The sequence below is a fragment of the Corythoichthys intestinalis genome, chromosome 16 (assembly GCF_030265065.1).
Source record: "Corythoichthys intestinalis isolate RoL2023-P3 chromosome 16, ASM3026506v1, whole genome shotgun sequence".
NCBI classification, from domain to species: domain Eukaryota; kingdom Metazoa; phylum Chordata; class Actinopteri; order Syngnathiformes; family Syngnathidae; genus Corythoichthys; species Corythoichthys intestinalis.
Window position 1 is genome coordinate 6,726,327 of NC_080410.1, and position 19,447 is coordinate 6,745,773.

The 19,447-nt window shown below is 37.7% G+C and overlaps 1 protein-coding gene across 2 annotated transcripts in view; it reads left to right on the forward strand.

Annotated features, from left to right (window-relative positions):
* Window positions 1–19,205, forward strand: part of LOC130931975 (vesicle-fusing ATPase) — an 89,833-nt gene extending 70,628 nt beyond the window's left edge. Inside the window, exons 13-21 of one of the 2 annotated variants that reach the window (XM_057861265.1) lie at window positions 404–499; window positions 588–744; window positions 944–1,077; window positions 7,363–7,509; window positions 7,854–7,988; window positions 8,127–8,240; window positions 8,496–8,551; window positions 8,735–8,796; window positions 16,386–19,205. In XM_057861265.1, the coding sequence (XP_057717248.1) occupies window positions 404–499; window positions 588–744; window positions 944–1,077; window positions 7,363–7,509; window positions 7,854–7,988; window positions 8,127–8,240; window positions 8,496–8,551; window positions 8,735–8,765 (870 nt within the window). In that variant the 3' untranslated portion in view covers window positions 8,766–8,796; window positions 16,386–19,205. The remainder of the gene's footprint in view (window positions 1–403; window positions 500–587; window positions 745–943; window positions 1,078–7,362; window positions 7,510–7,853; window positions 7,989–8,126; window positions 8,241–8,495; window positions 8,552–8,734; window positions 8,797–16,385) is intronic. The other variant, XM_057861266.1, reaches the window with a different exon arrangement.
* Window positions 19,206–19,447: the final 242 nt, after the last annotated feature.

Here is a 19,447-nt window from a genome sequence, read left to right on the forward strand (position 1 = left end):
CCCAACAACTACCACTACTGTGCCTTATAATGTGGTGTGCCCTATATATGAAAACAGTCTTAAAATAGGCCATTCATTGAAGGTGCGCCTTATACTCCAATGCACCTTATAGCGCAGAAAATACGTTAATCATTATTTATTTTTTTTTATTGACCAAAAATAGTTACTTCAAAGTAATAATAATATTAATACTATAGTAATAATAATTATAGTAAAGGGTTAATGGTCTTTAGTGTCAACTTTTCAATATTGACCACTTTGACCCATGGTGAGTGTACAATACTTTGAGCTTTAGTTTGTGGCGGCATAGAATTGCAGTTCATTTTCCTGGTACGTCTTTGTAATAACATAGCATCTGTATTTACTGTAGGTCCTTGCTTTAATTGTATTTCAATGTTTTTAGGCTACGTCTACAGTTGAGGTTGACATGGAGAGGGCCGAGAAGCTGCAGGTCACCAGATCTGACTTCATGGGATCCCTCAACAATGACATTAAACCTGTAATTATCAGCTTATTTTTTCAAGCATTGAGTCTGGATGCAGATTACAGATTTCATCATTGCCAAATAATTCCTCTTCTTTTTCCAGGCATTTGGCACCAACCAGGAGGATTACTCCAGCTTCATCATGAATGGCATCATCAAATGGGGTGACCCAGTTTCACATATCCTCGATGATGGAGAGCTACTGGTACAGCAGACCAAGAACAGTGATCGCACACCACTGGTGGCTGTGCTGCTGGAGGGTAAGTATTTTCTGTTGAAGAAAATACTGTCAAGCTATTGACAAAGCAAACAAACACAAAAACTGTCATTTACAGGAATCGAAGCATATAAATAAGAATTTTAGAATAATTCATGACACTGAAATAGAGCAAATGAGCCCACTGGTACCTTATGAAGTAAAATATGCATGGCTACAAACATCATTGCACTTGTCTTCAGGTCCACCACACAGTGGCAAAACAGCTCTGGCTGCCAAGATAGCAGAGGACTCTCAGTTCCCCTTCATTAAGATCTGTTCTCCGGACAAGATGATTGGACACTCAGAGATCTCTAAGTGTCAGGCTATTAAAAAGGTTAGTGCTGCACTCTTTATTTTTGGTCATTTAAAAAAAAAAAAAAATCGTCATAAAGACCTAGTGTCTACACATGTCACATTTTGGTTCAAGTAGGCCACATTAACATTGAGTATGCAAGTGTTGGCGCCAGGTACCATGATTTAAAAAAAAAAAAAAAAAAAAAAAAAAGATTTTTATAGATATTTTTATTAAAAAATCAAATGATCAATTAATAAAATGCCAATAAAGACAAAATTAACAACATTGAAATGAGTAAAAACTGTACTTAACGCAGCTTAATATGATGGCTTTTTATGACCCAAAATGTGATTTCCACATATGTGGACGGCAGCTCTCAATTGTAGTTATATAAAAAATATTGATTCATGATTTTAAAAAACATAAGTTTTTTATGACAAAATAAAATATAAATAAATTGAGGCAAAATGCATAAAAATTAAAATGAATAAAAACTTTACTTAATATTGTGGCCTACATAACCCAACATGTTATGCCAGATCTCAATGTTAGGTTTTTTTGTTTGTTTGTTTTTGTTTTTTTTAACTATGAATCATGATTTTAACATGCATTGTCATGAATAAGCAAAAATGTTAATAAAAACAAAACCATGTCAATTCCAAACCACTAAAAAATTGACAGCAAATTAAAATTCAATCAATATGGAGCCTTTAAAGTGCGTACAACAGGATAAAAAAAAAGTCTTAAATAGCATTATTATGAATTTGGCAAAGCGCAGATGACGAGAAATTCGTTTTTTAATCTGCCGATTAGCCACGCCTACCATTTATGGGGTTCTATAGGGCCCCGCCCGCCCTCCCCGGGCTGGCTGGGTGGGGGCCGTGACCCTGGGTTGGCATCCTCGTGGCGTCTCCACTCATCTTATGTGGCTGTCGCGTGCTTGGTGGGGATCGCGTACGGCTGAATGTGATGGGGCGCGCTCGGGTGGGGGGTCCCGGGCCGGGACTGGCGATGGGGCGGCGTAGGGTCGGTCACCAACGGGCTCACACTCACAAGGGATTCACACGATTACTGGGTTCTAGATCACAGAGCTAATTTATGTACACTCTTTCCCTGGTCAATAGGCCCCCCACATGGTGTCAACCGGAAATACATCTAGCTGACAATAACACCAACACATTAGTAATTAATGTAGACGTTCAATGTATTTCTTGTTGTTTGTGTTTCTTTTCTTTCTTCTGTTGTGTTCTTCTGTTCCCCCATAACCCTTTCCTGTTCGCTGCTTTGTCATAAAAAACGAGGTATGTTGAATGATCACAATGGGAGTATGTCATACTCTCAATGTGAAACATTAACACTGTTCAGACCAACCGGGCACTTAAGACTTCTATTCTCCGAATATGGCAAAATAATGCTTTACTACACGGCGAAGACGTAAACAGCGAGAGAGTCATAGGAAAGCGGCTGCAGTTGTTGTGCAGCTAACATAGCAGAATGTGTCAGGAGAGCTTTTCTACATGCCCATCCATGATCAAACGTAAGCAAATAGTCCTTTATTTAAAGAAAGTTTGTAGTGTTTACTTTGTAATTGCTGTATTCGCGGCCATTTTAACACAGGTTGCAATTTATGATCAGGTGGAAAATTTGACAGAGCACCGGGCACACGAAGAGGGCAATTAGCAGAGTACAGTGCTCTCTCGACGGAGGGATGTGCGACAAGCCGTCGGTCGTCGGCCGAGTAGACAAGGAGAATGTCAGCCACAAAATGCAAGCCACCTCGGTATTAAAACGTGTACCCTGATCCAAGTATTTAACATAATACAAAACATGATGTTTACTCACTTCCTCGTAAGTCCAATGGTCCCACAGCTGTCGCACACTTGTTTTGGCCCATCTCGGGGTGAACGGGAACTTTCTGTAACCCAAAAAGGCTCAAACGCCTCTCCCTGGTGCAGCCACAAAAGCCTACAGCCGTTTGGCTGGCGTGATGCGAAAAAAAAACGAATTAATCCGCAAAATCAGCTGAATCCCCAGTCCATCTGCATGCTATAAAGCAATGCTGTATTGTGAGATGCTGACCCGGGTGACGTCACATTCGCATTCGTCCCGAGACTGTAGCTGGAAGTAACTCATTTTCATGGCACGGGATTCAGAAATTGAATATATAAAATAGCGCTGTCAAACGATTAAAATTTTTAATCGAGTTAATTTCAGCTTAAAAATTAATTAATCGTAATTAATCGCAATTCAAACCATCTATAAAATATGCCATTTTTTTCTGTAAATTATTGTTGGAATGGAAAGATAAGACACAAGACGGATATATACATTTACCATACGGTACATAAGTACTGTATTTGTTTATTATAACAATAAATCAACAAGATGGCATCAACATTACTAACATTCTGTTAAAGCGATCCATGGATAGAAAGACTTGTAGTTCTTAAAAGTTAAATGGTGTTATAATTATATAGCACCACCTTTCAAGGCGCTCTACACTATCTCGCCATCTACCTACTGGTGACGCAGCACCAGGAGGAACGTGGGGTTCAGTATCTTGCTCAAGGAGACTTACACGAGTTCATCAGGGCGGAGAATCGAACCCACAACCTCTGGTTTGGGGGACAACTACTCTACCACTGAGCCACGCCACCCCATGTTAATACAAGTTATAGAAATTTTATATTAAAACCCCACTTAATGTTTTCGTTTTATTAAAATTTGTAAAATTTTCAATCAAAAAATAAACTAGAAACTCGCCATTGTTGATGTCAACAATTACACCATGCTCACTCATGGTACTAACCCATAAAATCAGTTGGACCCAAGCGCCAGCAGAGGGCGCCAAACACCAATAAACAAGTGACAAACGGACATTATACTGTACTGTCATTTTAATCTGTTTGAGCTGGGCATGTGCGTTAATTGCGTCAAATTTTTTAACGTGATTAATTTTTAAAAATTAATTACCACCCGTTACCGCGATATTTTTGACAGCCCTAATATAAAATGATCGCTCCTACACACATCCAAGCGCTCCATTTCATTCAGGACCATAAAACACCGCGTGAAATATGAAATAAACATGCTTTTTGGTGTCATACGCACTTTAATGGTCCAAACAAAAAATTTCAAACATAATGTTTCATAAATTTGCATCATATTATGGACATCAGGTTTTTCAGGGGAAAAAAATATCACATTGCTCAAAATCTATGTATCAAATATGATTCGTATGGCCACATATTAATAAAAACAGTACTTGCGGTAATTTATTGTAACCTACATGACCCAAATTGTTATGTTTATATGTGGAATGTGTCAAATTTAGTTACATAAGTGTATTTATTATGAATCATTATTTTTATATAGATTTTATTAATAAATAAAAATATAAATTAATAAAATTAAAATAAATAATGTATTTGGGTATTACTGTTTTTAACAAAATGAAATATACATAATTTTGTGTGTGTGTTTGTATATTTATGTATGTATACTATATGTATATTTATATACTCAATCAATAAATAAAATAAAAAAAATAATAACTACTGTTTGATGAGAAAATCAAGTGTGAAAATCGAGAGTGTTAATTATATATATGGTTAGGCATCGCTTGAATTTGAACGGTTCTGATTCCGATTCCACGTCTCGATTTCGGTTCCAAACGATTCTGGATTCCAATTCTTTTAATAGGCAGGGTCAAAAAAAAATTCCTAGTTTATCTTAATTTCTTAACTTCTCGATAACTATGAATTTTTCACAGGGCTATTTTTAACTTGTATATAAATATCAGTCTTTGAACTTGAATATGATGAAGTTTCTTTCCACATGAGTGCACTTTCAGAAAGAAGTTTACTTTTCAAAAGCTCATGGAGAAAACATACATACAGTCTTTTGCCTATGTTCTAGAGCAGGGGTAGGCAAACTATTCCACAAAGGGCCGCAGTGGGTGCGGGTTTTTGTTGCAACCCATTAAGAGGATACATTTTCACCAATTTGCTGTTTTACAAGTGCAATCAGTCGATTGCAGTCAGGTGCTTCTCATTTCTGCTGAAACCTCATTGGTTATACTGTCTGTGCTGGGTGAGTTGGAACAAAGACCAGGACCCACTACGGCCCTCGAGGACCGGTTTGCCTACCCCTGTTCTAGAGTGTCTTATGCTGCAGGCATTTTTACATGTTATTGAGTTAATGGGTTAATGGGCTAACCTGGTGCAGAATATCAAACAAACAAAAAAAAACAACTTGTAAAACCCAGTCCAGATTCGCAGCGGTTACAGTATAAAATCCGAAAGGAAAATGATCATATCTGCCTTCTCAGGCAGTAAGAGTGAGCGTTCTGCCCAGATAGTGTCTCCTGCAGTGGAGAACACATGTTTACAGGGTGTTGATGAAGCTTGAATGCATAAATATGAGAAAGTGAGAAAAAGTCCCAAATATTACGTAGGTGTAAGGTAGCTGAGAGCCGTTACGCACTTTACATACAAGTACCTTAGCTTGGAGCTATGACAAAGCATTAGTTTCTTCTATTGATTATAATTCAATGTAGATGAGGCAAAATAATAAGGATTGCCTTATTTGTAAAACCGATTCTAAAACAAAAGAGGCGGCAACGCACTACGTAAAATACGTACAGTAGCTGCTTATATAGCTACAGTGTGGAGAACAAGTATTTGATACACTGCCAATCATTGGCAGTGTATCAAATACTTGTTCTCCCCACTGTAAATTAGCCCGATGTAATAATACAACTTAGTCTAGTACTATACTATTCCATCCATCCATCCATCCATCCATCCATCATCTACCAGCTTAAACCGGGCTCGGGTCGCGGGGGCAGCAGAAGACAGACGTAATGGATTGTTTTACTTACCTGGTTCTGACTGGTTAGAGGACCGGCGCGGTGTGTCAAATACGCGGAACTCAACTTTGCACTACTCAATACTTGTATTCCATGAAGCCGGATGTGTTAAATCATATCGGTCGTGCAGCCATGAAATATGATATAGCATGATATAGCTGTGTTGCAAATGTTGTACTGAGCTGACTTTTTTCTTTGTGTAGTTGAGCCAAACTTTTGAGCGCCGCCGCACCCTGTCCATGGTTGAAATCAAGTTGCAATGCACAAACACACGCTTCATGTGGCTTCTTCTTCGTGGTGTTCGGCAAATATTTTTTTTCTGATCGGCGGTCAGAGCACCGAAACATTGAATCGAACTTTAAAAATTCGAATGGTTCCGGGAGCATCGAAGTGTTAGTCCCAGATCCCATCGATACGCGATGCCCAACCATATATACATATTTAGTCATAGACTTCATAATGTATTGACGGGACATGGGGCACGGGGCCGATAAATAGGGAGCCTGCATTGTTCGCGAGGCCGTCAAAGCTGACCGAGTGGAATCACAAATAACTTTTTTCGTTGAAAATTCTTGTGAATAAATGCTTAAATCCCTGAATTCTTTATAGATATGGACGTAAAACAGTCTCGATTCTTGGTTAAAAGCAAAAAAACTGCAGTTAGCATTCTTTTTACGTAAATATGTCGAAGTACAATGCTAGTCTGTTAGTGAATGTAGCTAGCGGCCGCCTTACGTAAACAGGGCTTTTCTGGTGAAAATTCTTGTGAATAAATGCTTAAATCACAAATTCTTTATAGATATGGATGTAAAACAGTCTCGATTCTTGTTTAAAAGCCAAAGAAAACGTGCAGTTAGCATTTATTTTACGTAAATACATTATGTTGAAGTACAATGCTAGTCTGTTAGTGAATGTAGCTAGTGGCCGCCTTATGTAAACAGAGCTTTTCTGCTGAAAATTCTTGTAAATAAATGCTTAATTCCCCAAATTCTTTCTAGATATGGACATAAAACAGTCTCGATTCATGGTTAAAAGCAAAAAAAAAAAAAAAAACGTGCAATTAGCATTTATTTTATGTAAATATTGCGAACTATGATGCCAATGCAGTAGCGGCTAATATCTCCCATTGATTTTTTTGTCGCAACGATTCAAAATGCATGCATGGTACGAAAAATATAATAATTACTTTGAATCCTCGAGCAAATCACTCCTGAGACAATCTTACCTGTTTGCATGCGCTACAGCTTTCGTACTTTTACAACAGAAATCCGGTGTTAGATCGCTGCGTGCATGTGTTTGTGAATAGCTCCTCTTGATGTGGGCGGTCCCCAACTTGAATGCGAGGCGCAGTGCATGACCGATCTGACCCGTCAATACCATTATCAAGTCTATGATTGTATATACTGTATATTTATATATACCGTAGATATTAAACTGTTTTCCCTGTCTTTTAGGTCTTCGATGACGCTTACAAATCCCAGCTCAGCTGTGTGGTGGTTGATGACATTGAACGTCTGCTTGACTATGTCCCAATCGGACCGCGTTTCTCCAATCTGGTTCTTCAAGCCTTGCTGGTGCTCCTGAAGAAAGCACCACCCAAGGTCAGAGTTCATAAATTAGTGCCATTGACATTAACAGAGGTCAAATTATGTGGCTATGAAAAACGAAATTAAAACTCTTAAATTATTTATCACGGGTAGACATCCAATCTATTTGAACTGGGTTGGTGGCAGTAATTGAACGAACTTTCATTCACTGATAACTCTCCCACTTCAAAAAAAATTGGACATCTATTTCTGTCAATGGCAGCCAATGAGTTAAAATGTATTATGACACTGATAATCTGATGGATAGACAAATGAATGGCCTACAAGATGAATCTTCACCCACATCAGTAGGACTCCCAGGGCATATACGTACTCCATGTTCATCTATGTTCCTTTAGGGTCGAAAGCTGCTCATCGTTGGCACCACCAGCAGGAAGGATGTCCTACAGGAGATGGAGATGTTGGACGCCTTCAGCACCACCATCCACATTCCAAACATCTCTACCGGAGAGCAGCTTGTTGATGCTTTAGAGGTAAAAACAAAGTCACACGGATCATAGATCTAGTCAACAAAGCACCAATTTGCTTCAATTCCTATCACATTCAAAGCATTCAACTTTGAAGATTCTTGCAGGTATCGCTGACAATGTGGGATTTTTTAATTTTTACAGCTTCTGGGGAGCTTCACAGACAAAGAGAGGGCCAGCATTGCTCAGCAGCTTAAAGGAAAGCGAGTCTGGATCGGCATCAAGAAACTCCTTGTGCTTATCGAGATGTCGCTGCAGGTCATGCGACACGCCAACAAACATTATCATCACTAGTAATTTAACTCATTGGCTGCCATGAACGGTGAAAGATGAATCCGAGTGGGAGCGTGGCAGCGAACGAATGAACGTTCACCCTCCCACTTCAAATGGATCCAAGGTCTGGCGCCGTCAATGGTAGCCAATGAGTTAGCACGTGACACATCAATGTTTGGACTATTTCTTGTTCTAACTGTGGACTTTTACCTAAGGTTATCTCACTTTTTTTGTCTCTAGATGGACCAAGATTACAGAGTGACCAAGTTCCTGACTCTGCTTCGAGATGAGGGAGCGTGAGTATACATTTAAAAAAAAAAAAGACCCACATAGAGCTTTAGCAACATCCTTTTACTCAAACTTTGTTCACATTCGGTCTTTTGCATGTTTAATTTCCATTGCCTTGTCCATCTTGTATGACCGTGTTTATCACTAGAACTTCAGCATATCACATCAACGATAATTTTATTTTGCATCAGGTTGAATGAGGGTAACCAAATCCGAATTTAAACTGCCAGTCAGTACCTCCGATTGTGCACTGGTAAGGTAACAACAAATTAGACTACACATTTAGAACCTTTAGATTAGATTAATGTACAGTCCCTGACAAAAGTCTTGTCGCTTATCCATTTTGTAGAAACAATTGCTAATAACCTGACTTTTAATTTTTTAATTGGTTTCAGAAATGACTCATATGAAAGCTAAGACCCAAATGATGTTGAATGTACAAAAATACATTTTTTTCACTGAAAAAAGATTTATCATTTCATGAAGACATAAAGGTCAAATTTTGGCAAGACAAAAGTTTTGTCGCCTACAGAAAGTAGTGTGAAAATTGGACAAAAAATGTACTTCAAATACAAAATATGTTACATAACATAAGCGAATTAAGAAGTGATGCTGTGAGATCCAAATTTAATATTTTGCATGACTTCCATGGAGGACTTCCTTGAAGGACTGCATCCATGAGGTTAGGCAAGGATTCATACAATTTATTGATGAAGTCATCAGGAACATCAAAGAAAGCAGTCTTGCATGCCTCACAGAGTTCATCAACATTCTTGGATATCGTCTGCCATGCTTCCTCTTTCATCCTGTTCAGGTCTGGTGACTTGAAGAACTTTGAGGTAGAGATCGAAGTATGCGATGGAGCACCATCCTGCTGCAGAATTTGTCCCTTTTTATGGTTAGGAATGTAAGAGGCAGCTAAGATTTGTTGATATTTCAGACTATTTATTTTGCCTTCCACCCTGCAGATCTCTCCCACACCCCTATTCTGGATGTAACCCCAGACCATGATTTTGGCACCACCAAACTTCACTGTTTTCTGAGTGAATCTCGGATCCATGTGGGCTCCAGTAGGTCTCCTACAATATTTGCGGCGACTGTGGTGTCATTGAATGGAAGATTCATCTGAAAAATCCACCTTTTACCACTTTTCCAGCATCCGTCCTTGTGACAGGCTGTGGGCCTTGGCAAATGCCACACGGTTTTTTAATTTTCCTTTGTTTAATGCTGGTTTCTGGGCACTGATTCGACCATGGAGGCCATTTCTAGACAGAATTCGACAGACTGTTCTGGTTGACACAGGGACTTCAGTTGACCAGGTCTCGGGGAGCTCTGCTGCAGTAGAAAATGATCAAGATCCTCCAGGACTGGCCAGCCCAGTCACCAGACATGAACATCATTGAGCATGTCTGGGGTAGGATGAAAGAGGAAGCATGGAAGACGAAACCCAAGAATGTGCAGATCTCTCGCACACCCCCATACTGGGTGTAACCCCAGACCATGATTTTGCCACCACCAATCTTCACTGTTTTGTGGCAAAAGGTGGATTTTTCAGATGAATCTTCCATTGAAGTACACCACAGTCGCCGCAAATATTGCAGGAGACCTACTGGAGCCCGCATGAATCCGAGATTCACTCGTAAAACAGTGAAGTTAGGTGGTGGCAAAATAATGGTCTGGGGTTACATCCAGTATGGTGGTGTGCGAGAGATCTGCAGAGTGGAAGGCAACATAAATAGTCTGAAATATGAACAAATCTTAGCTGCCTCTTACATTCCTAACCATAAAAAGGGACAAATTCTGCAGCGGAATGGTGCTCCATCGCATACTTCAATCTGTACCTCAAAGTTCCTCAAGGCAAAGAAGATCAAGATCTTCCAGGACTGGCCAACCCAGTCACCAGACATGAACAGGATGAAAGAGGAAGGATGGAAGACGAAATCCAAGAATGTTGATGAACTCTGGGAGGCATGCAAGACTGCTTTCTTTGATGTTCCTGATGACTTCATCAATAACTTGTATGAATCCTTGCCGAAGCGCATGGATGCAGTCCTTCAAGCCCATGGGAGTCATGCAAAATATTGAATTTGGATCTCACAGCACCACTACTGAATTCACTTATGTTGTGTAACATATTTTTGTATTTGACGTACATTTTTTGTCCAATTTTCACACTACTTTCTGTAGGCGACAAAACTTTGTCTTGCCAAAATTTGACCTTTATGTCTTCATTAAATGATCAATCTTTTTTCAGTGAAACAAATATATTTTTGTACAGTCAACATCATTTGGGAGGGTCTTAGCTTTCATATGAGCCACTTCTGAAACCAGTTGAATAATTAAAAGTCAGGTTATCAGCAATTGTTTCTACAAAATGGATAAGCGGCAAGACTTTTGTCAGGGACTGTAATTCAACCATTAGCGTAGCACTATACTGTATCCATTGTACTGTACACTAGAACCTCCTTGTTTATTTTCTTAATTCATGTAGTCATTTGTTCCAATTGTCATATTCTAAAGAAAGACTATGTAATTGAGCAACTGTTAGCATAAAGGAAGCTGACTACCCCCTAACCCTAACTGCAGAAAATAACCATTAAAGGAGCAATATGTAAGATTTGCACTTCAATTATTCCTTAAATGGCTCTAATATTTTAAAAGATTTTCAGGAAACATATTTTTTGGAACATGGTTCTCAATGGTTAAACCCAGATTTTCCCAATTAAAAAAAGTTATTGTGTGATATATATTCCCCTTCGTCCACCAATGAGCCAATTACAACATAAATTCTTTGTCTTGGTCCAGGTTGCCAGAGGTCTGTAGGCTTCGCGGAGATAAGCTGCAAAAATAAGACAAAAATGCATATACGTCCTGCACTTGTAGTAAAAGTACTTTTACTTATACTAAAAGAGTGTGTACCTAATTCTACTCAACTGTGGTTACTTGTACTACAAGTATGTGTTTTTTCGTGTACAAATAGGTGTACTTGTTTGGACTTGTACTACAAGTATGTTTAGTTGTACTACAAACATGTGGACTTGCCTATACTACAAGCACATGTACTTGCATGGACTTGTGCTAGAAACATGTGTACTTGTACTATAGTTGCGTGTACTTGCGTGTACGTGTTCTACGTACTATGCTCGACAGCAATTCTGTGTACATACAAGTTAGGAGTGGGAACCTCCTGGTACCTCACGATACGATACGAGTTGCGATACAAAGCTCACGATGATGATGATCTGACGATATGGCAATACAATGATTATCGAAACATTGGTCAGAAAATCATTCTAGGATATTCTGCAAATAACTAATAAACAGAAAAATAAGGTTCTGCTGTGAATTGGAATGAGTTTATCACTAGTAGACGTCCAATCCAATTGAAGTGGGAGGGTGGCAGCGAATGAACGAATGTTCATTCACTGCCATCCCTCCCACTTCAAACGGATTGAACATCTATGGCCGTCAGTGGCAGCCAATGTCAGGCAATGAGGTCATTTAAGGTCATTTACCAGTTGATTTTCAGTTACTTCCTGTCAATTTTGGTATATTTTATGTGTCACTTCCTGTTTATTTGAGTTACAGAACAGTAAGTCACCTGGGAATCACTCATATGAATAGGCAATGACTCAAACTAAACTGGAAATGACCTGTAAATGTCCCAAAAATGAACAGCAAGTGACCTGTAAATGCCCTGAAAATCGGGCAGAATGACTGTAAATGCTCTGGTTTCGAATGAACGAACGTTTCCTGTCTAAATGGATTGTGCGTCGAGCACTGTTAACTCATTTGCTCCCAGAACCGTATAAATACGTTCTATTTTTAAATGCTCAACTGTCCCACAAACGTATTTATACGTCTTTTGCGTTTTTTTTATTTTTTTTATAAGAAGCATATATAGCTTCCGCTGTATCTGAGAAACAAAGAAAAACGCTCCAAACCAATTTTAAAGCAATAAAACTGGCCACTGGAGGGCAGTAGCACATTTTGGAAGACCAGACAAGCCGATTCAACAGCAGTGAACGGCCGGCCAGCATTGTCAGAGCGCTGGCGGATTGAGCCCAGGCGGCGCTCCGACCGGACAAAACAACGAGAGGACGCCTGGGACGCCAGGCGCTGGACGATCGTGAAACCCCCCGTGGAGCGGCTCGCCAAGCAGACCCCACAGAAATGCAAAAATAATCCATCTTTGTGAGACAGACAACGATAAGGGAAAAGTTTACACAGCTGACGTGGCGACAACGGCGTCATCTCGGCGACAAACCGTCATCTCTCAGTCGTTGTGTGTGAATAAATTGTTACTATTCTATCTAAAGCTCTATTTGTCTGGTTGTTCATGGTATTTTGTAAAAGGAAAACATTATTCAGATGTTTGGGATGTAATTAATGCAAAAAATAGCTTTGTTAAAATCAAAGTTATGTTTGAAATGTATGCGTTTACAAAAAGCTCATTTTCTCCGTTTTTTCATCAGAAATTGGAAAATTGCTCAAACTAAGCTATTTTCTAAAGCTGATTTCTAAAGAATGGAAAAAGATACGAACTTACTTTTTTTCTGCTGAAAGAAGAGAGTCTAATCTTTCTTATGGTGGGTTCAAAGTTTAGCAATAGAACAGAATTTTCTGTGGGCCTTGCAAAATCAGTCAAAATCCAGAAAAAACGGCCGGGAGCGAAGGGCCTTGCTCTGGTGAAAATGGCTGGGAGTGAAAGAGTTAATGAAGCCTTAGAGTTAACAGACACTACCCGGATAGCAGACCGACATTGAAAAGATTTTGGATCAACGTTCTGCTGTCGATCTCATATCGTTGAATCAACGTCACTTTTGCACCCTCAATTAATGTTGTTTCAACGTTAAAATCCTTACAAAACCTAAACATCATTTCGATTATTAATAATATTGGAACGACGCTGAATCAATGTCATGTTTTCGACCAAAACGCCCGCTCATCCATTATTTAATGACTTTTCAATCATATTTCCCGGTCGATCAAAAAAAAAAAAAAAAATTGTCAACATTAGTTCATCAACTATAAAACAATGTTAACCCAACCATCGCCTGACATACTATAGAACAACGTTGTTTCAACGTCACTTGACGTCAAACCATACTAATGATTTTGATGGAAAATCAACATTTGTTCAATGTCGGTCTGCTATCTGGGTATTATGGTAGAAGATTTTGGTAGCAACTTGTTGGTTCCTTTTTATTTATTTTTTTTAGACATTCACACTTTTTAAAACGACATCTCGATTCTTGGCAGGAGCATATCGATAACCTTTTGGGATACAAAGTATCACGATATATCACCATTTCGATATTTTGTCACACCCCTAATACAAGTATATCAACCAATCCAGCAAATCTAGTTATCTAGTTTCTGATTTAAACTGGTATAATACAGCTTGATTCTTCATTGCGAACCACATATCTGGCAGCCCAAAGGGGAAGGGGGGTTGTTGTGCGTGTCAATATTTTTATCATGATTTCAGTACCATTTTTTTGCCACCAATCTTACAAATTGCTCCTTTGGTGAGACGACTGCATATACTATAATATTTGCACAATCGTGACTTTGTTTGCTAATGTTAGCTGACAGTTTCTATACATGGTTTGATTAATTGCATTAACTCCTTCAGTGCAACAGACACTGATAGACTTCCAAGTGGTTCTTAAAAACTTGAAGATGTCAATGGCAGTCAAACAAATGCTAACTTTTGGTCTTGTTTCAAAAAAATTGTTTTTCCTCTTCATGTTTTTTTTGTGTCCATATTTCATACGTGAATGCCATACCAAGCACTTTATATCAGTGGTGTCAAACTAGTGGCCTTGGGGGCCAGATCTGACCAGCCACATCATTTTGCGTGTCCCACAAAAATAAATCACCTGCATCGAGGTCATGTTTTTTAAACATTAAAATTCAAATTCATGTAAAAAGTCAAAAAATCAGAGAATTTCCACATTTCTTTCCTTTAAATAAATAAATAAATAAATATCTACTGTTTTTCGTATGTTTTAATTAAATCCAAAAATGGGAAAAAAAAGAAAATGTTAACCGACCCCCCTGGTTTTCTATGTTAAAAACTGTGAATAAATAAAAGATAAAAATGAAGAACAATATATTCATTTAATAAATATCAATAAACCTATAAAAGAACATTTGTACAAAAAATGGTAAATACATAATAGATATTATAGATGTATACAGTATTTGTTTTTATTCACATAAATATATATCTTGTTTTTTCACATCGTCACACATAATCATTTATTATCCTATAGCACTGTTTTGTCTATTTTGTGACCTGTTTTCCTTACAAAGAGTTGACAGATATGGGCAGTGAGCTACTGCTCTCAGCCCCGTTCTTGATTTGCCTGTTTTTATCCACTGTTTGTGTAATGACAAATATAAGCCATAACATCTCAAGGGTTCGAGGAAGATCGACTTCGGAGCACCTCGTGGTGTTGTCCTAGCCGCACAGCTTTTAATTACTCTTTCCTTAATAACTGAATATATCTTAGGTCTTATTGTTCCTAGGTTGTGTGTGGTCATCTCCTGTTCGTTAAAAGAATAAAAGAACCTGTAAAAAGAGAAACTCGATTTTTTTCTTCTTCAATATATGAAAATAGAGCATTTTTCCTTTTCAATAATTCAGAAAAAAAAAACTAAGAAAAAAATAATTTAGAAATAAATTATATTTCATATTTTTATTACCATATTTTCCGCATTGCAAAGCGCATCAGCGTATATGGCGCACCTTCAATGAATGGCCTGTTTTAATACTAGGGCACACTGGAGTATTAAGCGCAGGTGTAGTAATAGTTGTAATTCTGATTGGGGTTGCGTTATGCATCCACTAGATGGCCCTGCGGTAAACATGATTGCCCAATAGCGATCCAAATATAAGGCGCATTTGATTACAGGTAGTCCCCGGGTTACGAACGTGTTCTGTTTCTGCGCTGGTGATGTAACCCTAATTTCTGCACAGGTCAGATTTAACCCTTTAAGTTCCCCTAAATATCCAAATATCCAAAAACATGTATTACATGCGACTGGCTGGCAACCAGTTCAGGGTGTACCCTGCCTTCTACCCGTAGTTAGCTGGGATAGACTCCAGCACCTCCGCGACCCTTTTGAGGAAAAGCGGCATGGAAAATGAATGGATGAATGTATTACATGTCATATTAATAAAATGAAGTAAAAATTTAGATAGATAGATAGATAGATAGATAGATAGATAGATAGATAGATAGATAGATAGATATTACATCCCTCTGGTCACATCAATCACACCATAATTCGTTTTACAACTGACATTTATAAATTTGTCACATCAAACTGAACACACTATTAGAAAATCAAATACAAAAATGACAGAGTGTACAATAATGCTATAAAGTGAATCAATAGACATATTTGCTTTCAAAACATATCTCAATAAATAAAGTCCAAATCTTGGGCAATTCAAGAAGGAAAACAGCTATTAGTGCACCTGGGGGGGGCGGGGGGGCGTCTTAGGGGCATTGCTTGCCATCAATGTTGAGAGGGGGCTGTTACGCGACTTAAACCAAACAAACAAACAAACAAAAAAAAAACTGGAGAAAAAAAACAGCGGACGAGATGCGCGTCATAAAGTCGAAACCATGTAAGTCGGGTACGTCGTAACCCGGGGACTGCCTGTATAAGGCTCACTGTAGGTTTTTTCAGAAAATTGAAGGCTTGTAGGTGCGATTTATAGTGCGAAGAATATGGTATTATCATTTTAAAAAAAACAACAACAACAACAAAGAGTATTGTTACCTTCATCCAGAATTGCTCATGCTAACTTTTTCTATTTCGTAGTGATCGGAGTTTTTACGAGTAAAACAGCTTCAGAAATGCAGCAACTCTTCCATCATCAACAAGCCCAAAACAAGATGCAATGAAGAAGCGGAGAGCGAAAAGAGGTTGTCGTTTCCGAGTCATTCCACCATCCGACTGACTGAAAACACATCTGGTAAAAGACTATATACAACTCCCAATTTATCTCAGCATGTTTCTGTAAGTAACATCATTGTATCACTGCCCTTCCTCAAAGTATATATGTCAACATATCACTGCAATCTACGAGAAGTCGTACTGTTATTAAATTGTTATCTGTAAAGATATTGCAATAGATGATTGTAAAAAAAATAAATAAATAATAAGCTGTTTTGTGCATCTTGCTAAAAAAATGGCTGTATGTTTTTAGCTTCCTGTGTAGTACGTATTGTATTTGTTATTGTCATGCTAAATTATAGTCAGTATGATATGTACTTGCGCAAACAAAACAGTAGAAAGAATGCATCTAAAATGAGACTTAAATGCAGTGCAGAGTATTTGCTTTGTGGACTATCAAAGGATTGTTTGTGATCATGTAGTAGAAAAAAAGTACTTTGTTCCATGTTGTAAATGTTAAGCCTTTAAAATTTCTTAACTTGTCCATGGTTATAAGCCAACGTATGGTTGACTTAAGCCCAAAGTGTAGAGTGTATGTAAAAACTGGCAGTATACTGAGGGGAAAAATGTTCCAAGTTCTTTCCAGATTATGTAGAAACATGATATATCGGTATGATTTGTTAATATTTGTTGTCCTGGATATCATGACTTTATCTGGTTAGTTATAGTGGAAGTGAATGTTGGGTTGTTTGATTGACTGTCTGTTGTGTGCAGTTCAGTACATTTTAGTAAAGATAGTGTAGCGTTGGTCAGTGTTCAATGATAATAAAAACAACAGCACTTTTTAGATGGATATGTGAATATGGAAACAACTGAAACTGAACATAAAAACATTTGAACAAATAACAGTATGTAATGATTCTTTATGGACGCTTGAGCTTATGTGTGCATGTGTCGGAACCTAAACGCTGCATGTGTATGCATTGGAATGCGAGGCTAAATTGTACCTGGAATATAAATGCTCTTAATATTTAATTGTGCAAACATTTGAGGCAACTTTGTGACACGAGGTAAAAAATTTTGCTCTAGAGCCAATAGATTGAAGACAACCTGTCCTCATCGTTGGGTTTTATTTCGAAAACAGACCTGTACTTGTGAAAAAGGTTTTGTTCTGGGTTTGCTTGGGTATCTGTACAGTGTACAAAGATATCTTTCTTTGACATTCAAGGCATTTTGGAACCAAATTTGCTGCTCAGGGTGAGTTGGTGTCAGTGATTGCCTCATTTGGTTGTGCAACAAAATAACAGTTGAACCACTTGATGCCTGAATTTACATTGATCACATACATACACATTGGTGGAATACATAAGTATATGAAAATGGTATTCATAAAAAATACTAAATCAAGAAAATTAATAGAAAAATGCAACTAAAAATAGGAAATCTGAAAATAACAAAAAATAAAAATCCTAAAAAGAATTAAAAGTACCGTGTTTTCCATACCATAAGGCGCACCTTCAATGAATGGCCTATTTTAAAACTTTTCATATACAGTATAGGGCTTACAACGTTATAAGACGCAGTAATAGTAGTAGTGGTTGGGTTTGTGTTATACATCAACTAGATGGTGCTGTGCTAAAGGGACTGTCAAGCCATGATTAACCAATATTGATCCATATATAAGGCGCACTGTCAGCTTTTGAGCAAATTGAAGGCTTTTAGGTGCGCTTTGTAGTGTGGAAAATAAGGTAAATATAGGAAAATTAATTGAATATAATAGAGCATAAATTTAGACAATTTTAAAACAGAAATGACCAAATTTACATATATACATAATAAACAGGTGGAATTTATTAATAAAGTCCTTTTTAATTTCTAATTTTAGAAAAATGATCTGCTCCATTTTTTTTAAAGATAATTTTCTACATTCTGTTCTAATTCTTTTATTTATTTATTTATTTTAAAGATTTTTTTAAATGTAGGATTCTTTTGTTTTCATTTCTTTTTTTCTTGTCCGGCTCAAATGGAATGAAAAATAGGAATGTTAATAAATGAGGATCTTTTTTCCTCTCATTTTTAGTTGTATGTTCCAATTTAATTTTCTGTGTATATACAGTATTTTCTACTATTATTAATTTTCATGTTCCCCCATAGAGATATGTACCCTTTTAATGTAATTGTTTGTTAAATATAAATTCAGGCATCAAGGCTGAACGTTCTGGGGTTTTTTTGTTTTTGTTTTTTTTTGTCTCGGATAAATTTATGAGTTCGTCTATTTTAATGCTTATGTTGGGGCTGATTATGATTTAGGTTTATATAGCACATAGTACTTTTGTACAGTATTTAAGTGACCAATTTGGAGTTTTCTTTCTCCAATGGAAGAAAACCAACCATTAAGCCCAGGCGTGTTGTTGTGTATCCGTGACTATCTACTTAGCACTCAAATTATTTCGTAATTACTTCTTTGTTTTCTCCTTCATTTACTCGTTGGCTTCTATTGACGGCGCTAGATGTCAAAACCATTTTGACTGGGGGGGATTAGCTGCATCAATGGCAGCCAATGAGTTAATTGTGTTTATTACTGTGCAAAATGTTTTGTTTTGTTCTAACCGCTGGTAAAATGTGTGTTGGTGTGTGTCTGTAGGTGTCTTGTATGCGTGTGTAAATGTCTATATATATATTTAATTTCCAGATGTATCATTGCAATAAAATAGCACAGATGCACCAAAAACATTACAATGTGTCAGTGTTGATTTTGGCAGCCTTATTAATTTTTGTCTTGAGGCCATGTCTACAGGTAGCAGGGTAACTTTTTCCAGTGGTTTGGCCTATCATTCACACGCACATTTTGGGCATTGAAAACGAGGGTTCTTTAAAACTATGTCCAAAGTGAAGAATTATGAATTTTGCGTTTGTAGCGCCATCATGTGGACACTGATAACCAAAGATTTAACTGTGGAAACGTCAGTTACCGCGACAAACTTTGT